We start from the raw sequence: 22391 nt of genomic DNA, 5'->3' as shown, positions 1-22391 counted from the left end.
TGTGCGGATTGCTATGCAGAGAAGTGGTTGTATGAGTTTCTGTATGAGAAGTGTATGCAGAAAGTTTAGATTTTAGAGCTTGGTTAGCAGGTTTTCCTTCCCTCTTTGTCTTTGCGTTTCTGCGCTCAAACATCTATGATCATCCTGTGTGTTTGGTATTGTAGTTTGATCGCCTGGTTGGCATGCACGTTAGTGGCAGCCTTCCCCTGTATTACTCTAGTGGTATGTGTACCTGGCTGATGCCGGCATGTTCCCCGCCCTGGGGTTGGCGATGTTTAGTTTAGAGGATGCTGGTTCCTGCCTGCCCATCCCATATGGGGTTCTTATCTACTTATGCTTCCTCTGTGTACTAGCGGTATGTGGACATGGGTTGTCGGGGCGTCCTCCGCCTGCCCTCCAGTTAGGGAAGATTAAGTTAAGGGTCATGGTTTCCTCCCTGGGATTCTTGTTTCCCGCTGAGTCTATGCTTCCTAGTCGTTTCCTTCTGGTTCTGCACATACCTCACATTTTTCTACCCATTGCTGTACCATTTATGTCAACTGTGGCACCAAAAGTGTCTTTGTATCTGCTGTGTTTTTCAGATTCCCGGATGTCCTGCTAGAGGACCGGCATGAAACCATTGTATCATCTGGGTTTGCAGTTCCCCTGTAGGAACAAATATGTGTACTCCCTGATACGGCGGTCCTTTCCTGATATGCCTACTAGGATCATGTGTACACAACTCCTCTTTCTCTGCCCGAGTCAGACTCTGTATGTTTAGAGTGAATAATCCACCTGCCAAGGCGCCTACAACTCGCTCAGGCGGTACTGTAGATCGTATGTCTCTAGCCACCTGTTCATCTTCCTGATACCTGAATAGCGCTTTCTCCTTTCCCAATACTTTTCCTTGTTTGGTATGTAATGATGTAATCAAACCCAGCAAAATACTGCGACCAACGCAGTTGTCTTGCACTCAATGTGTTTGCGGTCTTCAAATATTTCAGATACTTATGATCCATATAAATGGCAATGATCTGTCTCAGCCTTAGGAGATAATGTCGCAACTCTCCCAAAGCTTCCTTGATTGCCAACAATTCTCTGTCTGCCACTGCTCTCACTAGAAGTCAGATTTCATGAAAAATAGGCCCCAGGGTGCATCACACCCTCCTCATCACATCGAGACAATATAGCTCCCACCGCATCACCAGATGCATCAGTTTCTACTTGGAGCGGCCAGGCAGTATCAGAATGCCTCCATATGGGAGCAGTGATAAACGCCTGTTTCAATTTCTCAAACCCCTTTCCTGCTTGTTCATCACACTCAAACATTACCCCTTTCTTCCGCAGCCTCGTAATTGAAGTCACTGTATCTGAGAAACTCAGAAAAAGTCTTCAATAGAAATTTGCAAAGCCCAGAAAGGATTGCACATCCTTCACCTTCCTAGGCACCGGCCACTCCACTACCGCCCTTACTTTAGCTGGATCTATCACAATCCCCTCAGACATTAACACATATCCAAAAAGACTCCCGTAGTTATCTCAAACACACATTTCTCCAATTTTATATACAATTGGTTTTCTTGCAGTCGTTGCAAAACCCTTCCTACATGCTCTCGATGCTCTTCCTTCGATTCAGAGTATATCAAAATATCATCTATCTAGACGATAAACACACCCACCAACCCTTGTAACACCTCTTGCATGAAAAACTGCAAGGCTGCAGGGACATTTCATAACCCAAAAGGCATCAACATGTATTGAAACAGTCCAAACTTGGTTTGAAATACTGTCTTCCATTCATCTCCCAGAGAGATAATGGGGTGGACCAGTGAATGAAGAATGACAACACCTACTACCTCAATAAATTAAATGCAAATTTTATTCAATCAATACAAAAATATATATACGATATACATTATAATACTAATACATACCCATAACATAAAATCAATATTCTGAACACAATTCTACACAGTCAGAATCACAATCAGATGTTCTCCGCCATTCATTCACATACACACTCATATATCAGCAATGGCTTTTCTTCATTTTTGTGTAAACACAACTTTATATTACACATCTTTTAGAAAGGCACTTGTACAACATATTCCGACCCTATCCTCAGTACTGGTGTCGTTAGCAGTTATAATTTCAAACAGTTTATGTAGTTGACGCGTGTTGAATACAATTTATATTTAATTTACTGAGGTAGCAGGACTTGTTATCCTTCATTCACTGGTCCACCCCATTATCTCTTCTGTTAATTTACCTGAAGGACCAGGGATTGTAGTGCAGCTAACCTCTTTTGTGTATAAAATAAAATTCCATTCATCTCCCTCCTTCACTCTCACTAAGTGATGAGCACCCCTTAAACCAACTTCGTAAACACCTGAACTGACTGTATTTGATCTAGAAACACCGAAATTAAAGGTAATGGAAACCTGTTCTTCACCGTTACTTTGTTCTCTGCTCTTTAATCTATGCAAGTTCGCAGAGTACCCTCCTTCTAAGGTATGAAAAAAAAAGGAGATGAAAACCGGTAACTGAGAGGGTCTGATAAACCCAATTTCAAGCATTTGATATAAGTACTTTCGTAGAAGCACATTTTTTGCTACCGTCAATCCATAGATGGGACTACAAGGTAATGTAGCGTTGAGCTCCAACTCAATGGTGCAATCATATGGTCTGTGGAGGGATCCGGGGAGAGTGTCTCTGTGTTTTTCTTCTCAAACACATCTGCATAATTTTGACACCACTGTGGAATTTCTGTGTTAATGATGCACACATGATGGGCCGAACTTGTACTAGCCACTCTAACAACTATCTTCAGCTCCTGGGCGTACCCAACATCAATGAAATTCCCTGTTGTGCTTGAATCCATCATGGCCGCAGTAGTGACTGTGTATTTCTCAAAGGTCAAAGTTGCCAATATAGACAAATGTGGTTCTCCGTGAGCAATTTGTGACAGAATATATGTAGAGACTTGTAACTTTCCCCCTGTTCCAGAATTTCCGACCCCACTTGCACCCAATCTTTTCCGAAAGGGACTTCCATTAGGAGTGTTAGAACAATCGCGTATAAAAAGTCCTGCCATGCCACAATACAACCACTGATTGTTTCTTCCCCATTTCTCTTTTTCCTCAGCACTTAACAGTCCCCGTACACTACCGATTTGCGTGGGCTCAACTTCATTTCCTTTCTAGTCTTTTACTTTATCCAATCGCACAACCGGGGTATAATCCTTTCGTCTTTCCCCATTTCTCTCCAACAACCTGTGATCCAGTCTTAATGCCAAATCAATACGTTCCGTACATGACTGCGGCTGTTGCTCCACCTGTGAAATAGCCTCTTTCAATTCATCCTTTAAACCTTGATAAAATAACACTTGCCTCTTTTCTACTGGATACTCTGCCTGAATCATCCACCAATTAAATTGTGTAACATACGTGATCAAATCTTTAGTGCCCTGCTTCAGTAATAGCAACTCCTTATGGGCTGCTAAGGAAATGGTTCTTTGGTCAAAAAGTCTGCAAAATTCCTGCTTAAACTGTCCCCAATCATAAGGTATTGGGTCATCCTTGTTAACCTACAGGATGGCTCGAGCTGCTGTATTTCCCACCAGATGCGAAAGAACAAATACCGTCCTTGCTTGTGTAGACTTAAATACCAATGGCTTACACACAAAATGCAGTTGATACTGTGTCATCATCACAAATGTATGCGCATCCCCCGAAGATCATTCTGGGGCCGCCAATGGAATCTGATCTGAGGGAGTTACCAGCACTGTGGGTGTTTCTCCTCCCACTTCCTCCTGATGCCGATGCCTGAGCTGATCGACTGCCTGTAAAGGAGTAGTCTGTAGAGGTGGGGGAGCTACAGATTTCATGGGTAGGGCCGAGCCTGGGGATCAGGCCAAACTCTAGGAGCCCAGCACGGGCTGAGCCCAGGAAAGGGCTGCACAAAGCGCTTTCTCCAAATCGCTGTACATACAGCATATTTGCATGTCGATAAATGTGTACCGAAGTTGGTACCCATTTATCTACCTCGAAAGGATGAATAGCTGAGCTAGTCTTGCCGGGTTGAGAACCAGCAACCTGCACATCACACACAGATTGCAGCAGCAAGTGTTCCACCCGCTGAGCTATCTTACCAGCACCAGAGGGCACACTCTGTCATTTTTTAGAATGGCGTTCATAAATAAAGTGATGGTGACCTTAACTGTTACTAAGTACGTTTGGAGGACATGTATTTTGTGGCCGCCACTGCATTTTCATGTTAATTAAGTTTTAATGCTTGCAAAAAGCGAGAGAGAGGGCACCAATTCACTCATATTCAGAGACGGAAGTGAAGTATGAATCATTGGTGCCGAACCACTAGTTCTTTACATTTTTACAGAGCCTACCTTAAGCTCGAAGGCTCAAGAAGTGTGTCCTTGACACTTTGTCTTTCTCCAGAGCAAAATATAGTATCGGCTCAGGCCGGACATTCAAGCATGGCCAGTTTCCCAAGTCTCAGCCACGCAGACACACACATAGCGCCCGTGGCTCTGAAGGTCGTTAAGGTACTCAAGTTGCAAACACATGTCTTTTATCAGTGGCAGAGCCTTTCATGTGCAGGATGGAAAATTTCCAACTCAAAGAGCTCGCAAAGCACCAGTTACCTTGCACATCTGTGAAGCTAAAGTGAGCAACACAAAGCACCCATTTAAAGATTAGTTTATAGCCATGATGTCTGCAAAATACAGTTGCTTTTTCAACATCATGAATTCGACCATTCACCTGAAACTCACTTTATCCAGTTAAGGAAAAGTAAAAAAAGGGGTCTTCCAGGACTGCGCTGTCTTTCATTGCCCGATGTCCACCATCCCCTTCTGAGCATCCTAGTAACATACTCTGAAGTCACTCATGGCTTTTAGCATCTTAAAACCTAATGTATACGTACACGAAAATAAATACACACATTCATAGTTTTAGGCACACAATTGTTTCCCTGTCACCCCTCTGCTCATGTACAGTCATGACACAATATCAGAGCAAAGATAAGTGAAAGAAACCCTGCAATTCAGAAATATACAGAAATAGTTTTCAACTTTCTGATTATACACTTGTGATGAAGCATAAAACAGAATGTTAACCTGACCCCTGTGTAAATTACATTAAATAAAATTAGATAAATATGGCAGATTCATGCTTCGGTCTAATAGGTGTCATCAATACCAATTCCGTGGTACTCTATTATTGGTATGCAGTGATAAAATCGCGGTTTGACCCGTTAGAGGTGTACCCCATTACACCATTTAAGGGAAGCAGGGGTGTCCTCCGCTCCCCTTAAATGGTATAATGGGTCTGGCGGTTGCGGGGGTGTCCCCCTGCATCCTTTACATGAATTGCAGTGGCAAAACCACAACCTTTTTGCCACAATATTTTGTGTCCACGGCCATTTTTGCCACGATTTTAACACATGGAACCCCAGTATTGACCTTGGAAGCATGAACGGATGTGCTGGGATTCAAACTTGCGACTACGGCTGAGCAAAGGTGTGAAGTCACTGAGCTTTGTCAGCTGCCCTATCTGTAGCAATCCATTAACACAGTCTTAAATCTGGGGAGTACCCACATCCAGAAATTTAGAAAAATGAAACACGAGAATGTAGTCATAGAAACCCATGCCTTTGGATGGCAACAACCTCGGATATCAGACATACCCATGCGTGTGACGACCTCCTTCAGGTGACATTGCTCAAGGACTTGGTACAGCACATCGTCCGCATGACTGCCCCATGGGTCCAGGTTCTCCCGGACACTTCCACTGAAGAGAAATGGGTCCTGAGGGATAATGGCCAGTTTGGACCTTTTGAAACAGAAATACATTATTTTAGATGAACCATGCCTTGTGCTCAACTATAACATTTACTAAGATGTTTTTGTGTTCTTTTCAGACAGTTTAGCCCTCTCTGCGTCGGTGTCAGTGACAACTCCACTTTTACAGCATGTCAATGGATTCCATCTGTGTGACCAGTCCCATAACCCTCCATTCCTCCCTCAATGGAGCCTTGGGTATCACATTTTCTAAATATGTCACTTCCGCTTCTGACGTTCCTCATTCCTTGGCTCAACTAATCATCCCACCACTACCACTGCTTCTTAGGACCATCCAGGTGCCCAGGGGACCAACTTCATTCAATACATGCACTGCAGCCCTCTTCTGTCGATCTCCTCGCTCTTGAATGGTTCCCCCACTTTCACTGCATGTTCTTAACATCCAGGATCCCAGGTTTACAAATGCATCCACTGCTTTCATTGCAACTCATTCCTAACAAACCTGCTCAGACGGAAGAAGGGATCCATGTCTGCCACCTCTCAAGGACTCTGCTCTTCTATCAAACTAGTGCTACACAACAGGAATGCCACATGTATTCTAAACAGACCAACTAATCACCTCTATGTCATTTCATGAAGCATGTGTATGGCAACTCTTTCAATCAAACTCACATTTCTGAGTCATTTAACTTGGTCTTTACTGCTACAGCGCAAGCACACAAGCGCGAGAAGTCCAGGGGCCCAGGATAGGTGTCTTTTGATTGGCATCATACCGCTCAGACCTCCCCATAACATCCAGAACATATAGTAAACACTTATCCAAGCAGCAGTGTGTGCATCTCACCAGAGAACGTAACTACTGCCAAACTCTGACTGGCCAGTTGGAAGCCTTACGGCGCTAATGCATGTGAGCACATTAACACTAGAGGCCATGGAGGTAGATGCGGGAGGCAGAGATGCAGCAGACAAAGGAATACACTCAGCGCAACCTTTTAAGTGGCTGTCAAAATGAATGGATAGGGTCAGAATTAAACTGAACATAGTCAGGATGTTTATTCTCTACAGTAGGGTAGTGCTCTTCGCCACTTGACAAAAAGTGTCTCTGGGGAAGTAAAGTGTTGAAACAAAAGGTTACTTTCCTTGCATTTTCATACAATTGGTAGTGAGATTACAGACTTGGGTTTTCCTGTACCATAATTCCCAGAGTTTTCATGGTTTCGTCTGCAGGGTTCTCAGTCCTTAGTTTGAGGATGCCAGCATCCGGTTTCCTACAATTCTAGGGGTCTCGTCTTCTTGTTTCTCAATCTTGGGCTATAGCTATCTACTAGTACCTTGTGGATGGGCTTGAGTTGGGCGGTAGGTGGCGGTCCTTCCAGCAAGGATCCGAGCCACAGGATGACAGGGGGCTCTGCCATAATGACTAGTCCTTCGTAATCTAACCCTCCCAGGGTTCAGGGCCTCCATCCACTTGCCTCAATCTCCCTCCGTCTCTCTCCGAACATTTCACTTCAAGTTTCGTTCCCCCACTCGGCCTAGGTGCACCCCTTTGTATATTCAAGTCCACCACCCCCTCTTCTTCATTCCAAATCTGCCACCTCTCTCCTGGGTAAGATTCATCGACCTATTTACCAATATTCCACTCTTTCTCCTCACCTCTCTCTACCACCTCCAAGATGATTTGTTCTTTCTCCCATCTCCTACTTAACCTTTCAACAACCCCTTCACCAACTCTGTGTATTTCCTCAGTCTCCTGTTCCTTTCTTACCCGCCTCTCGTGAGCGTTTTATCTCACTAGCCATCTAGTCTCCTTCCCAGCGTCTTAACCCATTAGGGCGCTTTCTTCCTTTGACGCCTCTGGGTCTTTCGCCACAGAGCCCTCAGTGTTAATGTCCCTGCCAAGCCCTCTGAGTATTGCCCCTCTCAGCCCACTGAGTCTCCCAATTGCCCATCTTCAGAGTCGGTCCTTCCCCAGCCTTCAGTGCCTTCCATGCAGCTTCCTGAACCGCTCATCTCAGCCTTCTCAACATCTCCTATAGTCACATGTCTCCAACTCTCCTACAGGGACTATGCTTCAGTGTTCAGCCACTTCCTTTTAGTGACACACCCAACTAATACGCCATTTGATTTTATAGGGCTTTATCCCTGCCTTCCAGCCTCTCTCTGGTCTAGGGGATCTCAGGCGTTGCAGTTGGGTTGGAGATTCGCTATCTCCTCCATTAACAGCCCTGGTGTGGGACTTAGGACTAGTTCATCTCTCTTCCAGGATGTGCCTCTTTCTGCTTGCAACACCGTGGCCCGGCTTTCCAGCCTCTCTCTGGGTTTAGGGAACTCAGGTGTACAGGCTTGGTACAGGGATCTCAGGAGTCTTAGTTCTCTAGGATTATGTGTGTCGCTCGTGTGTGTTGGACCGCAGCTTCAAGAACCATGTCTGCTATCCTGGAATTTCAAACTCCATCTTCAGGTCGCTGGCCCAGAGACTGGGTGACTGACTCGAATGCCCCGGCCTAGCTAAGGTCCCCTTTCTTTCTGAGCACATTTAGGAGCGGTTTCTGCTTCTGCACGAGGTGAGCTGGGCAGGAGCATCTAGGGTTGCATTGGGACTTCCTCCCGCCGTCTGCATTTGGTATGAGTGGGGCAGCCAGGGGATCCTCCCCATGCCGTTTCCAGGCTCTGCATCATTTGTGTTGGCAAGCCGCCTCCTTTTCAATTCCACCGTCCACCAACGCAGTCAGGCGGGGGACTTTATCAAAGGAGGGATATGTGGTTTTTTGGGGCTCATTGCAATTACTTCATTTTTCTAGAGTCATTGGTTCTTTTTTTAGGCAAGGTTAGGCAGTGTTAGGCAGAGTTTGTATGTAGTACCATTTGGGACCACTACACACAACTATGACTACAGGTGTAAGCAAAACCAACCTTTGGTATAAGTCTGTACTACACAGTTTTTGGTAGCGGAGCTGAGCAGCCAGGCTTATCTCAAAAGGGAATGTAAGCTGTAATGCTGTTACTGAGAGATCTACAATCACAGGTGTTCAAATAAACTCTTACATTCAAGGTTTCTTGGTTAAACACTTATTAATTTATTCAACAGTCAGTTATAAAACATTCACTAGAAGGAGGCAGTTAAATATCACACACAGATATACTTCAGTACTATACTCGTTAAGTTTCTGAGACATTCAAACTACTTTGAAGGAAGAGCAAAATGGCATTCAGAATACTTTGAAGGAGGAGAAAAAATGAATAGGTTCAGAACATAAAAGGATTACAATTTCTTAGACAGTGCACATACTTTTAGTTCACCAGAAGAGTCACTTCAATTCAATATGCTAGGCCAAAGTCAATGGTCTTAAAGTCTTGGATAGGATAAAACGGTTCTGTAAGTAAACGGTAAAGTCTCTGTACAAGTTCTCAGAAGTAGTTTGTAAAACTTTGTATATGATGGGTTACAACCTGATTAGGCCTGCTAGTTGCAAACGTTTCAAGCACTTTCACCACGAGAGGTTACTACTCTCAGTCTCGTTTCACAGTACCTTACAAATGAAGAAAAAGATGTAGCTGAAGACTTCTTTTCCTCGCAGTTCCTGCAGATTTTGCTGTTCCTGAGCCTCAGTCGTGGAGACAAGAGGGAGGACGTCGGGGGACTGATGTGCTGGGACAGGTTAAAGCTGGCACTTGGCAAATCTTCAGTTCCAGTAGCTGTAGTAAAGCACACAAACTGGTGTCCCTCTCCCTGATTATTAGGTTTCCTGCAGCTCCGAGAATGGTATCCAGGTGGCCTAGGGTCAAGTTGATTGGTCCCATCAACTCAAAGGGAGAAGTCATCATTGCAGGGCTTCTCTGTCGAGGTGAACTTAGCGATTCGGACCTGCAGCAGGGCTTCACCAGGCAAACCAATGGTCCAGGAGTTGCAGCAGCCGTCCTCTTCAAGCTGGTCTTCGGTTCTTTCGTTCCAGTGGTCGACTCTTGCTTCCAAGCCAAGAGATTCCCCTTTTATTCAGTTCTCTCCCATTCATTCCAGCCTAGCTGTCACTCACCCAGCAGGGTGGCTGTCCTTGCCGGACAGTCAGCCAGCCAATCATACCAGAGTGCATTTGGCTCTCCTAGGAGACTAAGCACAGGGAGATTTGGGCACCCCCCTCACTTCCTGTCCACCCCAGACAATCGGGCACCAGAGGCGGTCTTCAGTCCTGTAAGCCCACCAGAGGCAAATGAACAAAGGAACCAAACCTGGTTTGGCACACAGAGCAAAACTCTAGAAGGACCTTTCCACAAAGAAATGGCAAAAAAAGAAGACCGGGACCTGTTTAAACAAAGGGGGCTCAGACGCCATCTTGGAAAACATGGCTCCCGGGATTTAACGCTACTGTTCTTTGCGGTTGGGAAAAATCATGGTAGTTTGTTGTAAAACCACTGCCACCAGCAATTTTGAGAGGAAAGGGTATCATTTCACTGCTACATGAGTATCTAGACATAGGGGATAGTAGGTAACCACACCAGCACTCTATTTTAAGATAGACCCAGCACACCCTATGAATTTGAAAAGACTAGTAAAGTCAATTTCACTTTACTTTCTGTGGGAACCAGTAGTTTATTCCGGAGAAGATATTTAAACCATGGGAAAGCCTGAAAAGGTTTCCCTGTGCCACTGCACTGAGGGTGCTGTGTGACGCACATGAAAAGATGATGCCTATGGAGTTGTCTAAAACTCCACAACCAAAGAAAACACAAGAGTAAAACACATTTGAAAACACATGAGAGAGTAGGAAAAAGGGTCACACTCTCTCCAGGTAAAAAAACCAAGTCCTCAAAACCCAGCAAAGTTGCTGGGGGTCTCTAAGGTGAAGGGAATTAGTACATTTTTGAGAATTCTCCCTAACAGGCAGCCCTAGGTAGCGTGTATTGCCACAACACATTTCCCCCTTAGCAAATGTTGCATTTGCAAAATATATCGGATCTGTAATCTGCTCCAATGTGGACATGCACACCAGTTTAAATATTATTCTAATTAAATGTTGCTATTTTTAAATAGTTGTTCTTCCTTCTCTATTTTTTCCCGTTCTAATGATTATGGTTACAGGTCATCATATAGGATAAAGAAGGACAATAATTAGCAAGTGTAAACACTGTGCCTCTTATAGTTAATGAAGTCATACAAAATTGAACAGTCTGCACATTTTCTTTTCACCTGCTTATTCGCCCAAGCAAGTCATAAAATAAGCAGTGTTCCATAGCAATTTGCTATGCAATTCTGTAGGTTTGCTAATTAAATTGAGACTTGTGTAGCAAAGTTAGCTATTTAAGTTGCCCTTTCACTGCTCACCCGGAATTCCTCCCTGGCTTTCAAGTCTCGCCACCCTCTTCTCTGTTCACTGCAAGTTCAAAAGGGCTACTGGAGAGAGAGTCTAATAGTAATCATCTCCTTCAAAGGCCTGTGTGGGAGAACTAGGCAAATAATTGATAACCAGAAGTAATCTGGATGATCATTATATTAAGCTAACTATATCCTCTTTGGTAAAGACCAGTCTGTATAACTTTATGAAAAACAGTCATGCCATTCCATACATTACAATTTTAAGTTGTTGCATAATGCAAAACTACAGTATTGCTTCTCTAAAACACTACATTGGCTCCATGGTTTACAGTAAAGTTTAGGTTAGTGCCTAAATCTTATTGTCATCTAGATTTCTGTTGTTTTTGAAGATGCATCAGATTGATGAGGGAACAATTTTTAAAATGTAAATAATCACACAGCCAACTGCTTTTAATGGCAAATGTAGTTAGTGACCTGATGGTTGCCTTTATCTGTGCAACTGGAGCTCAACGCATGAGCGGTTTTATACCAGTTACCCTGAAACTGAGATCTCAGCAAACTGCAATATTCCACCTAGTTTGACCAGTTCTCTGCCTACTTTGCCATCTACTCTGCGTAGTCTCTTACACTTTCTTTTCTCTTACATAATTAACACACAAAGCTAACTAGATGTTTATACAAAAAAATGATCAATAGTTCAATCCAGACTATACACCGACACATAGCTTCCAGTGTTCACTTTGATCTGTGATATTATGATTGCATTATATATTAGCATCTGTGGAATAGGGCTGGCCAAACTGTTTCCAGAGCCTTTTATCATATCTATTTAGGTGTGTTCCTTCGTGCTGCTAACCTGTACATTTCACAGACACTCAGCCAGAGCCCGAAAAGTCCACTTAAGTAGATTTCAAGAAGGGCAAGTACCATTTGTAGGAGATGTTTGAAACTTGTATGTAACAATTACTTTTTTTGCAGTAAATGTCAAATCCGTTTCACTGAGCATAGCTTGTAGCATTGTGCCAAACAAAAAGTGGGTTTGTGTTGACTTACGCCATTTCTTTTAGGTTGGGTAGCTAAATTAAATTAACGTGCAGGTCTAGTGGAATTTTTAAAAATTTGCAAGGCCTGGTTCGCATCACTAATATCATACATCAGCGGTACACAAAAATGCTGTATTGATGCTAATTTTATGGTTCAGATGCAAATACCTTATGGTGACATAAAATTATTAGTACAACATTGCTAATCAAATGGGTGTGTTTGCTAATCAAGAAAATATTAATTAGCAACCTCTGCTAATCACTTTTTTTTAAACTAATGTATGCCTTGCCAAGTATACCAAATTGACATAAGACTGAATAAAAGCTCCACAAATTCTCTTGGGGCTGCATGCTGGAGGTAGCTAGCACAAATCACCCATGCGCTGACCTAGCTCCACTCCCAGCGTTCATAGGTCAACATTTTTCAGTAAAACATGCCAGGCATGCTCTATCGGCCTGGAAACGTAAAAGAGGATATTAGAGGGATCTAAATGCATGACCCCACATACAGTCTGAATGATGCAGGCTTAGGGTTGGCTCTGCCGGTGGCATGCAGATGCTGGCTGGACCTTCCTAGTGACCTTGGAAGGTTGAGTGTTGCTGTTGGGGTGGTAAGGAAAGGCTTTTACTGGTACCATGTCATCTCCCAGCAGCTGTAGCCTCGAATGGGAAGAGTGCCCCAAGGAGCCGCACAAATGCAGAAGCTTGGCTTTACTACAGACCTGAGGTAAACCTTTGTCAGCAGTTTGTACTGGACGCTGATTACTGATGAAGCAGGACTACAGCTACAGCGTACTGATGGAAGGTTTAGGTGAGGAGTAGAATCTGGCTGGTAGTTGCGATGGGGTGACGATCTTGCACACAAGGTATGTGATAGAGTGCATAGAGGGTGGCAGCAGGCTCTGGAAGATGACCACTTCTGCATGGCCGAATACACAACCATTATATTGTGGCAGCATAGGGTAAGAACTCCAGTGAGATAGCTGATAGTTTATGTGGCACAGGGCGAGTACACTCAACACTGCTTTCAGCCAACCAGCATCATCCCAGTGAGCTTGTCATGTCACGTTCATTGGATCAACGAGCTAACCAGCAACAGCCTAGCAGAAACAACCTAGAAGGGCCCCTTCTTCCAATGCAGATTTAAGGAATCACTCCACGGAAAAGCAGCCATTGCCGTGCATCCAACCCCCGTATTGAATCTCCAGACACCACATTCTTGGTCACTTCAGAATCAGATTCAGGCAGCATCAACAGCCGGGGTGCAGGGAGGGTACCAAGAACGCCCAGGAGACCAACACAGCACCTACCACAGAGCACCACTTCGCCCAATTGTAGCCAATTGTCACAAAGCTGAACAGGTTCCTGTAAGGAACTCATGGTGGCAACAGAAAAGACAGTCACAAGTGATCACAGTTCAAAGGTGTTTATTAAACTGGAAATGCATGGTGGAAAAACGCATAATCTAAACCTAAATCTAAGATGGGAGCAAGCTTCGACCATCAAATAATAATAAGGCAGTCTTAGTGGCAGTGTGTCAAATAAAAAGGGTCTATACTAAAAATAAAACTATTGCCAATCCTTACGCTAAATACAAAAAGAAGTCTGGGATAATGTTCTTTAAGAAAGAAAGAACTGTTCACAAAATGAAAAGTCAGAATGCGATTGAGGTCTCCCTTCTCCACGTTTTCAGCACGGGACAAAGTGGGACTTTGGAGCAAAGCACAGGCTCGAGCTTTCTCAGCACGACCTAACAGTTCCGCTTTCAGCAATCAGGGCATCCGGTGGTTAAGTCTCTTTTCTGTCAAAAAGTCTCTTGCCGCCGGGCCATGATGCAAACAAAAAGTTCCTTTCCAAAATGAAAATTGGGGTGATCACTATCCACCCCTGGATCTCCCTCCTTCGGGTTCACTACGGCTTTTCGTACTTTCACGAGTCTTAATGTCTTTTCAAACAATTCACTGAGAACATCTCTTGGTAGGGTTCACTCCTGTCAACACACTTTTCATTCGTTAATTTCACTAAGCAGGATTAATTTCCCTTCTCTTAACATTCATCTGTTGGTCAAATACTTTCAACTGTTCGGAGGATTTTACAAGACCCCCGTATGATCACTTTGAACCCTCTTCTCACCTTTCCCAAGGCCTTCTGGTTCTGGTAGTTTCAATAATTGGGTAATCGCCCACAGTTTCCTGCATGAACCCCCACGTGGTGTCAGACACCTCTGTTGCTGGCTTTCCCAATTTCACGTCAATAGCTCTTTAAGCCTTGCACAGTTCAATTAGCCGCTTGCTACTTTTCGTTCAACACAGTTCGGTTTCTTATCGACTCTCTTCTCGACTCACCGGCTGCGAAGAACCATTTGTCTTTCATATCCTTTGAGTCAAGGTTGGTACGACGTAGACCAGCGTCTCTCCCCCACTTGGATATCAGCGGTGGAGGGTCTAGTGTACCGTAGACATCTGCTGCAACACACGCTGGCTATTGTTTGCGGTCTTATGATTCCTTCTGTGGATGATTCACAGGCCTTGGTCGGGAAGGGCAAGCTCCCTTCCCTCCTTGTCACCCCCTCAGTATGCCTCGTCTTTCTCCTCCTCTTGAACTGCTGTGTTGAGTTAGCTCTCAAGTCGTGTGTTCTGCCTTGCTCGTCCTGTGCTTTTCGTGCTGCACCTTTTATCCCTGTGGGGAAGGGACAGGGCTGTCAGGTGTGTGTGATTCTGTTCAATTGCCTGACCATGCTTAACCCTTGTATTGAGACATGTTAGGTACACGGCTCAGGTGTTAGTCCATTGTCGGTCGTGTTGTGCGAAAGTGTTCGTGTTGGAAAAGGGGGGAGGAGCCGTTTTTTTTAATGTCCTACGTGGTAGGATGGGGAAATGTGTCATAAAAAGGGGGATACCACGTCTCACCCGTCAGTGTCCCAGTCCCACTACCCAAGGACCCCCCATCCAGGTGATCCTCCCTCACTGGTCCACCCCCAGGAACTGGATCCATTAGTGATGGCCATGTCCTGGCCACCTGGATGACCGATCCCCGGGAAATAGATAGGGAGACACCTTAAGGTTTCTCACACTCCATACCAGACAGAGACAGATGAACTAAAAGGTCTATTACGGGTAGATAAAACATTGGGACAAATAAATTAACAAATGCCTTACAACCACTTTGCAATTCCTCTGGAAGCTTCCCTTAAAGAACTAACACTGGGGAATAAGGAAGTTGCCTCTCTTGGGCATAAATCAAGTTTGCTTCTCCTCAACTTTATGCAAAAAAGACTCTGCATTTTAGTATCCTCAATCCAGCGGATCACTTCCCACGATATATCCCAACTTCTCAGCCACTTACAATCTGGGGAGGGAGGAGGTGTTTTTGGGACCCCACACTTCTTTCTTGTTACCCCGGTCTGTAAATTCAGATTGTCTACTTCTTGTCCTTGACTCCTGGGCAGGCCACTCACCTGGGTCTAGGAGCCTCACGTGGACTGGCATGCCAGGCCTGGATGATAGCAGAGATTGGGACTGCGTGATATCAGGCTGAGCCCCAAAGTTTACACCAAGAGGCTAGCCACCTCTCCCTCTCTCAGGTGACTTCTTCACTTCACTGACTTGTGGTCCTGGTTCCAGTGCCCAACACTGAATTTTATTCTACCTACTTGATGAGTTGCAACAGTCCTCTGCCTAAGGTGACCTTTCCTATACCCCCTTTCCTCTCTTCACCACTCTCTCTTACTTCCATGTCCTCAACGCTTCTCCACATGCATATACCTCTCTTCTGCAATCACACTCCTCGGGTTTAGGGCCTGTTGGCTCTTTTATCACATCTCTCTAACCTTTCCTCTTTCCTCCTCCCAGATACTGAGGGATATACTCCTCCATCTTTTGCTTGGGGAGGGGACTTCGTCACATTACCCTCCATGAGGTGACAACAATGAATCAGAGCATGAAAGAATCAGATCAAAATGTATGTGAAATAATGTGTGAATCCAATGTCAACAACAGACCTAGGAGTAAACTGAATGACAGCCTTGGAGAAAGGGAACGCAGAATGTGTGCAGCTAACGGGAACTATGAAACACTGCTAGCAGAATTGGACCATGCGATTAAGGACATTTCACAAATTCAATACAAAGATCGTGGCCCAAGAAAACAGATCACCTTGCAACAACGTACAAATGTTTGGTATACCTGAAAATGCTGAAGGGACAGGCCTACATGGTCACCTAAATGAAGGAGGAGCTAGGCATTGAACACACTGCTTTGAACATAGCACTTTGTACCCGATTCCTGAAATCAGCCCATACAGAAATGTAGATCCAGCAGCATTATGGTCAAGCTCTTGAACTTTCAGCCAAAGGTGAGGCGCGGAAACAGCAGGTGGTGATTAGACCCTACAATGGGTTCTCCATGAAGAATTCCAAGTACAGAAGGGCATTTAATAGGATATCTGAGGCCTTAAAAAACATATCCATACACTTCTATTTCATATTTTTCTCTGTTTTTCACATTCAGCACAGCGACAGGTGGCATAATTTTGACAACTCAGAGGACATGTAGCTCTTCATCCGTCCTTATATTATAGCACAAGGCGAGCTACCACAGGACACTTTAGGTGAACGGCACGGTTAATAAGTTGCATGAGAGGTGGACGTCATCGTAAGTGCTTCAATGTCTGCTTGGAAACAGAAGGCAAGAAGACTTAGGAAAGTTCTTGACAAAAAACTCAAAATAGATTACTCAACCCTGATGCACTGCTAACATTATAAAGATGATCAAGCAAATTCTAAAATTACCTTGATGGAAGGGCCGTTGAACTCTTTGCAAGCCCCACATCCATCTTGCTTCAAACCTCCACGAACAGCCTCGGATTCCCCACAACTTTCCACAGAATTAATTTCCCTGTTGAAACAGAACTACACTGAATTTCTTCTCAACACCCATAAGCGTACTGGCACCGTTGTTACCGGACCGGCACACTCAGAGTTCTGTGAGTGGCTTCCGACCCGCACGCCAGGTCCGACCTGGCAGGCGGGATGGCAGCCGCTCACAGACTTTGACGGAAGCGCCGGCACGGTCATACACAGTGCCGGTGCTTCCATCCTCCCCATTCCCATTGAGTCCTATCGGGTTCATATGGGAATGGGGAGTAACATTCCGGCACCTGACTTCACGGACTGCCATGTAATGCCCCAGTGATTCTGTGAAGTCAGGCGCCAGAAAAAATGACAACTCTGGCTGCAGGCTGCCGGTTTTACCAGCACGGCTACTGCCGGAGTTGTAATGAGGTGAGGCCCACTGTCTCTTACTGGAGCAGAGTTATCAGGATGCATTGTTCGTTTCATTTTATCATACCTTTTCCAATTAATGTTGAGAGATCACTTGATAACTGCTCAGGTGCTCATAATGCAAGATATTCTTTTATCCAGCTACTAACATGTCCACAGGAGAACTGGCTCTACGCTTATGACACGTGTGGGTGCACAGTTGGAGAGTGGCCTTATTGAAGCTCTAGCTATATTTCCCATATGTGGAGCTTAATGCTAATCATGCGTAAGTGAAGGGGAATACATAGTCTAATCAAGAGGAAGGGACTTCTCAACCAACTCAGGGACCATAAGTGTTCAAATTGTCATCCTTTGGGCGAGCCATTTGGGCCTAGTTGAATCTCAATGTGTGCACGGATTGGGTTGGCTAAACGTGCACGCTTCTTAGCAAGTCCCCTTTGTACACACCCAGGTCCAACCTTGATTCTCAGGGAAGGTACATTGTTGTGGAGGTGTCTTTGTTCCACCAAGAGGTCTCTGCGACTAATGTCGCCTGACCAGTTGAAGACAAGTTGGGGTTCTACACTGATCTGTTTGCAAAAGGTAAAAGTTCCTTTTCTTATTTTACACAAATGGCTGAGGATTTCGATGCAATCCTGCCACAACTAGTGGGATAGGAAAGCATCATCACAAGGTGAAGCAGCTAGGGTGGGTCATGCTCAGATGGACCTTATGGGGAGACTATAGTTTCTTGACTTCTGGATGGGCTGTACACCCAAAAAATGATAACTATGCCTTTTGTTCTAATTCTATGCCCTCATGCGCACGGGTATTTGGCACTTTTCAGACTTCCATGGATCAATAGTTCTGATATCCTAGCATCTATCCCATCTTATCAGATTGCATCAGCATTCAACAGTACACTATCTATTGTGCCAAACCAGCCTCCAAACGCTGGCTCAATAGAACTATCCATTACATTTTGAGAGACTAACAATACTGTGGATGTACATTAAAAGAGCTGCGAGAGCACCCATAAAGCATTTATCATATATCGGGTCATTGTTTCTCACACAGGTCCAGTAAGCTGTGGATGCTCATATCTATGCTAGGCTCAATTCATGACTGAAAAAAACCACACGAGACGACCACAAATAAACAGATTCACCAAAGATGTTGAGGACCCTCTGGATGCACAGCTACCAACTAAAGAGGTTACAATTGCATGGGCTGATAATTTAAACCCCCTGGCCATGTGTGTATACGAAAATATAGCCCTTTGAGGCCGGCATGAGTGGCGTTGCATTAAATCAGTGGGAAGTCTACCCGACCCAAACTCGGAAGAGTCGAGCTTAGCACTCCATTCAACGAAACCTAAAAGAATACAAAACACAAATACCTTGTTGATCCCGAAGCTAAAAGCTTGCTTTTGGACAGAATTGGCTTCTTATCATAGAGCTGTTAAGGTGGCAAAGCAGTCTTATATTGGGTTTACCATGTAGTGGGCTGATAGCACCACAAAACAATTGTTTCAGATGGTAAAAGACCTCTACGACCTTAGAGCTGCAACGGCCATGTCAGCCTCCCAAAATAAGTGATGATCTATCATCATCTGAGGCCCCTTCTGTGGGCTTTTCAACTTGACTCTTCATCTTATTAGTGCTACTGATGCCACAGTAGCTGTCAGACACTTAAATCAGCTGACCCTTAGATGATATTCCCCTTCTTCAGTTTGAGATGATAGCGCAGGACATCAGTGAATACGCCCAAAGCCTTAAATTCTTCTCTTGCCCATTTATGGCTCGATCCCTAAGATTCTGAAGCATGCATTGGTTATTCAGTTATTAAACAAAAAACACCTTAGATGCCACATTATTATCCAACTACCACCCAATCTCAGTACTGCCTTCCAAGATGAGGGAACTCGCTCCCGTTTATGGTACGCGCAACTCACGAGATTTTGAACCTGCCGAATTTGAAGCATATGAATATAGTTTGAGGTACCATTGACAGGAGCGAGATCCCTCATCTTTTGATTAAACCTTACATTGCGAGGGACTTGCACAGACACCTTCTTTAGAGATTAACGCTACCTAACCAGCGCGCCATAATTCGGACCTATATATTTAGCAATCTAGACTAAGGCCTTGAGGAAGATTTAGGTCGAAGCACGTGTAGGCTGATTCGCTGTGAATAAACCTTTAACAGATGAAGATTTGTCAAGCCGCTTTCAACATTAACTTTGTGAAACAATCATTACCGAGGCCAGGGGAGACTTGCCAGTACCCACCTTTTTCTCTTGTTTCACTTGTTTGAGTTCTTTAAAGGTAGACCTCTTGGTATTGGCTACACAGCTTGCTGCATCATTGATCTTAAGTGGCCATAGCGCACGCTCGAGTGTTTGGACTCATACACCTTGTTACTTTCATATCACCCAAAGACCACTGTGAGAAACCGGAGGGCATTCTCACTTATAGACCGCAGGGATTCTTTGTTCAGTGATGCAGGACACGGCCATCACCTTGGCCATTCCCTTTGGAACAATACCATGGGGTGGACCAATACGGAAGGATCGCTTGGGCAGGGGGTCGTTGGGGACTGCTGAAGGAATACCCTCGGGAGACACGCAGATTGACCTCTTTACAACACACCCCTACCCGACACTTCCTCTTTTATAGGCTGTTATACGGCCTGTCCCGTTGCCTCGTCCCAATTCCAACAGGCACCCACATCAAGAGGAGCCGTAGGAGAACAAACATAACGCCCTATATTTACAGGCCCATGATGGATTGGGGCCTAGTGCCCTAAAGCCATCGGTTTCACAAGATGCTCTTCACATGTAGTGATTGGACGATGCCAGTGAGAGCGATTCAGAGGTCCAACAGTTAGGAACACTTCAGGTAAGTAACTCTCCCAACCTCAGTACACTTAGGAAGGCCAAGGAGGGGATCCCTGACTAGACCAGCACCGATCCGAGTCAGGCAAACTAGCTATGGTCAGGACTTTACATTCATGTTATCCTATGGAGGATAGGGGGAAAGGAACAGTATGTTATATAAGGAAGGCATGGTATCAACAGTGTTTGCTTGTTTGTTTTATTACTTGTAATGCGCAAGCATACCCTCAGGCAACAGTGCACAGCATTTACATGAAATTGCGAAGCTTAGTTACAACAGCAAGAAATATAAACACGTAGTAATATCAGAATATATATATATATACAAGTCGGAAACAATAAGTACAGGCAGTAGGCAGTACAGTCTACAGGAGTGTGAAAAACCTGCCTGTGTTGGGAGGCCTACGTTTTGAACCATAAAACGACCTTAGATCGGAAGTTCTGTTAGTGCGAGTCCATTCTGAGGGTTGGCGGTAGAAAGTTCCATAGTTTGGCTGCTTTCACTGGGAAGCTGTTACCCCCTCTAGTAGAACGTTTAAAATTAGGGACAGAAAGGCAGTCTTTATATGCTGTTCTTGTGGGTCTCAGAGATGTCTGTCTATGGAATCTGTCGATTAAGTAGATGGGGATAGCGTTGTTGAGGGATTTGTGGGTGAGTGAGGCAGTTTTCAGGAGCATTTTGTCATTGACACAAAGCCAGTTATTCTGTTAGCAGTATACTGTGATATGCTCTCTTCTGGAGATGCCCAGTGCCGCTCTAAGGGCGTTGTTCTGGAGAGTTTGAAGTTTACTGGTGGTGGCTTTGGAGGATCCCAGATAGAGAGCGTTGCAGTAGTCCAGGCGGGACAGTATGAGGGCTCTAGAGAGGGTCAAACAGCTAGTGTCAGACAAAAAAGATGTGGCTGTACGGATCAGTTTACACGTGCAAGCCGTTTAGGAAGCTAGCGAATTCACCTGTCTGTTGAAGGAGAAGGTGGAGTCCAGGTAAAAACCTAGGGTTTTGACCTCTTGTCCCACTTTGATTCTATAGCCATCAATCATGAAAGAACAATAGGCAGGGCCGAATTCCTTTAGGCTGGCGGTAGTACCTAGAATTATGAGTTCTGTTTTATCATCATTCAGGCATAGTCCATGTGTGGCCATTCATGCCTGGATGATGATGTACACTATTTACCAAGGCCAAATCCTTCCCATAATCTCCAGAAAGCGCAAGGAGGATCTGGGTATCATCTGCGTAATTGGTGTAGGTGATACCGAGATGATCCAAATCATTGAAAAGGGGCTTGGTAAATATGTTGTACAGAGTGGGGGAGACAAAATAGCCCTGTGGCACACCACAGGTGATGGGTGTGGGGTCTGCTGCAGCTGTGGGAGAAAAAATTCTCATGGTTCTGCCGTTGAGGAAAGATCTAATCCATGTGATGGCCTCAACTGAAAAGTGCGCTGATGTGTGTAGGTGTGTGCATAAGACAGAGTGATCGACCAGGTCAAATGCTGCAGAGAGGTCTAGGAGGAGAAGTAAGGCGGCTTGGCCATTGTCTCTGAGCTTGTCGATCTGTGCTTTAAGGTCAACGAGGGCAGTCTCAGTCCCATGTTGAGGACGGAAGCCTGATTGCCTAGCTCCTAGTAGGTGATGTTCTTCCAGGTACTTCTGTATTTGTACGTATGCATCCTTATCCAGTATTTTTAGAAGGAATGGTACGGTCGTTATGGGTCTATAGTTTGTAGCCATGGCTGGGTCGAGTGTGGGCTTTTTTAGTAGTTGATGTACCCAGGATTGTTTTAAGTTGGTGGGGATAGAGCCAGTGGAGAAGGAGGCGTTGATTAATTTCGTGATGAAGGGGGAGAGGTCGCGGGCAGCATCTTTAATGAGTTGTGCAGGGCACAAATCGCCCTGACAATTGGAAAGTTTTAGTGATAAAATTATTTTTTCTACTTCAAGTGTGGTGACTTTAGGAAAATTGAAGCGGGTAGTTTCCCTTAAAGTAAGCTTCTCAGGAGATTTGGTAGGGGAGGGTCATTCAGGGAGGCTTATTTGCAAGAATTTTTATTTTGTAGAGTAGCAATCTTATTAGCTAACCAAA

The 22391-nt window shown here is 44.7% G+C and overlaps 1 protein-coding gene across 1 annotated transcript in view; it reads right to left on the bottom strand.

The window, feature by feature from the left end:
- The window catches only part of ABCC10 (ATP binding cassette subfamily C member 10), a 609641-nt gene that overhangs the window by 142529 nt on the left and 444721 nt on the right, over nucleotides 1-22391 (bottom strand). The window contains 1 exon segment of the mRNA XM_069608805.1: nucleotides 5683-5828. Within this exon segment, the coding sequence (XP_069464906.1) occupies nucleotides 5683-5828 (146 nt within the window).

Source organism: Ambystoma mexicanum, chromosome 4q, assembly GCF_040938575.1.
Source record: "Ambystoma mexicanum isolate Mex_15411 chromosome 4q, UKY_AmexF1_1, whole genome shotgun sequence".
NCBI classification, from domain to species: Eukaryota; Metazoa; Chordata; class Amphibia; order Caudata; family Ambystomatidae; genus Ambystoma; species Ambystoma mexicanum.
Note: the sequence above shows the minus strand (reverse complement) of the source record. Positions and strands in the feature narration are given on the sequence as shown.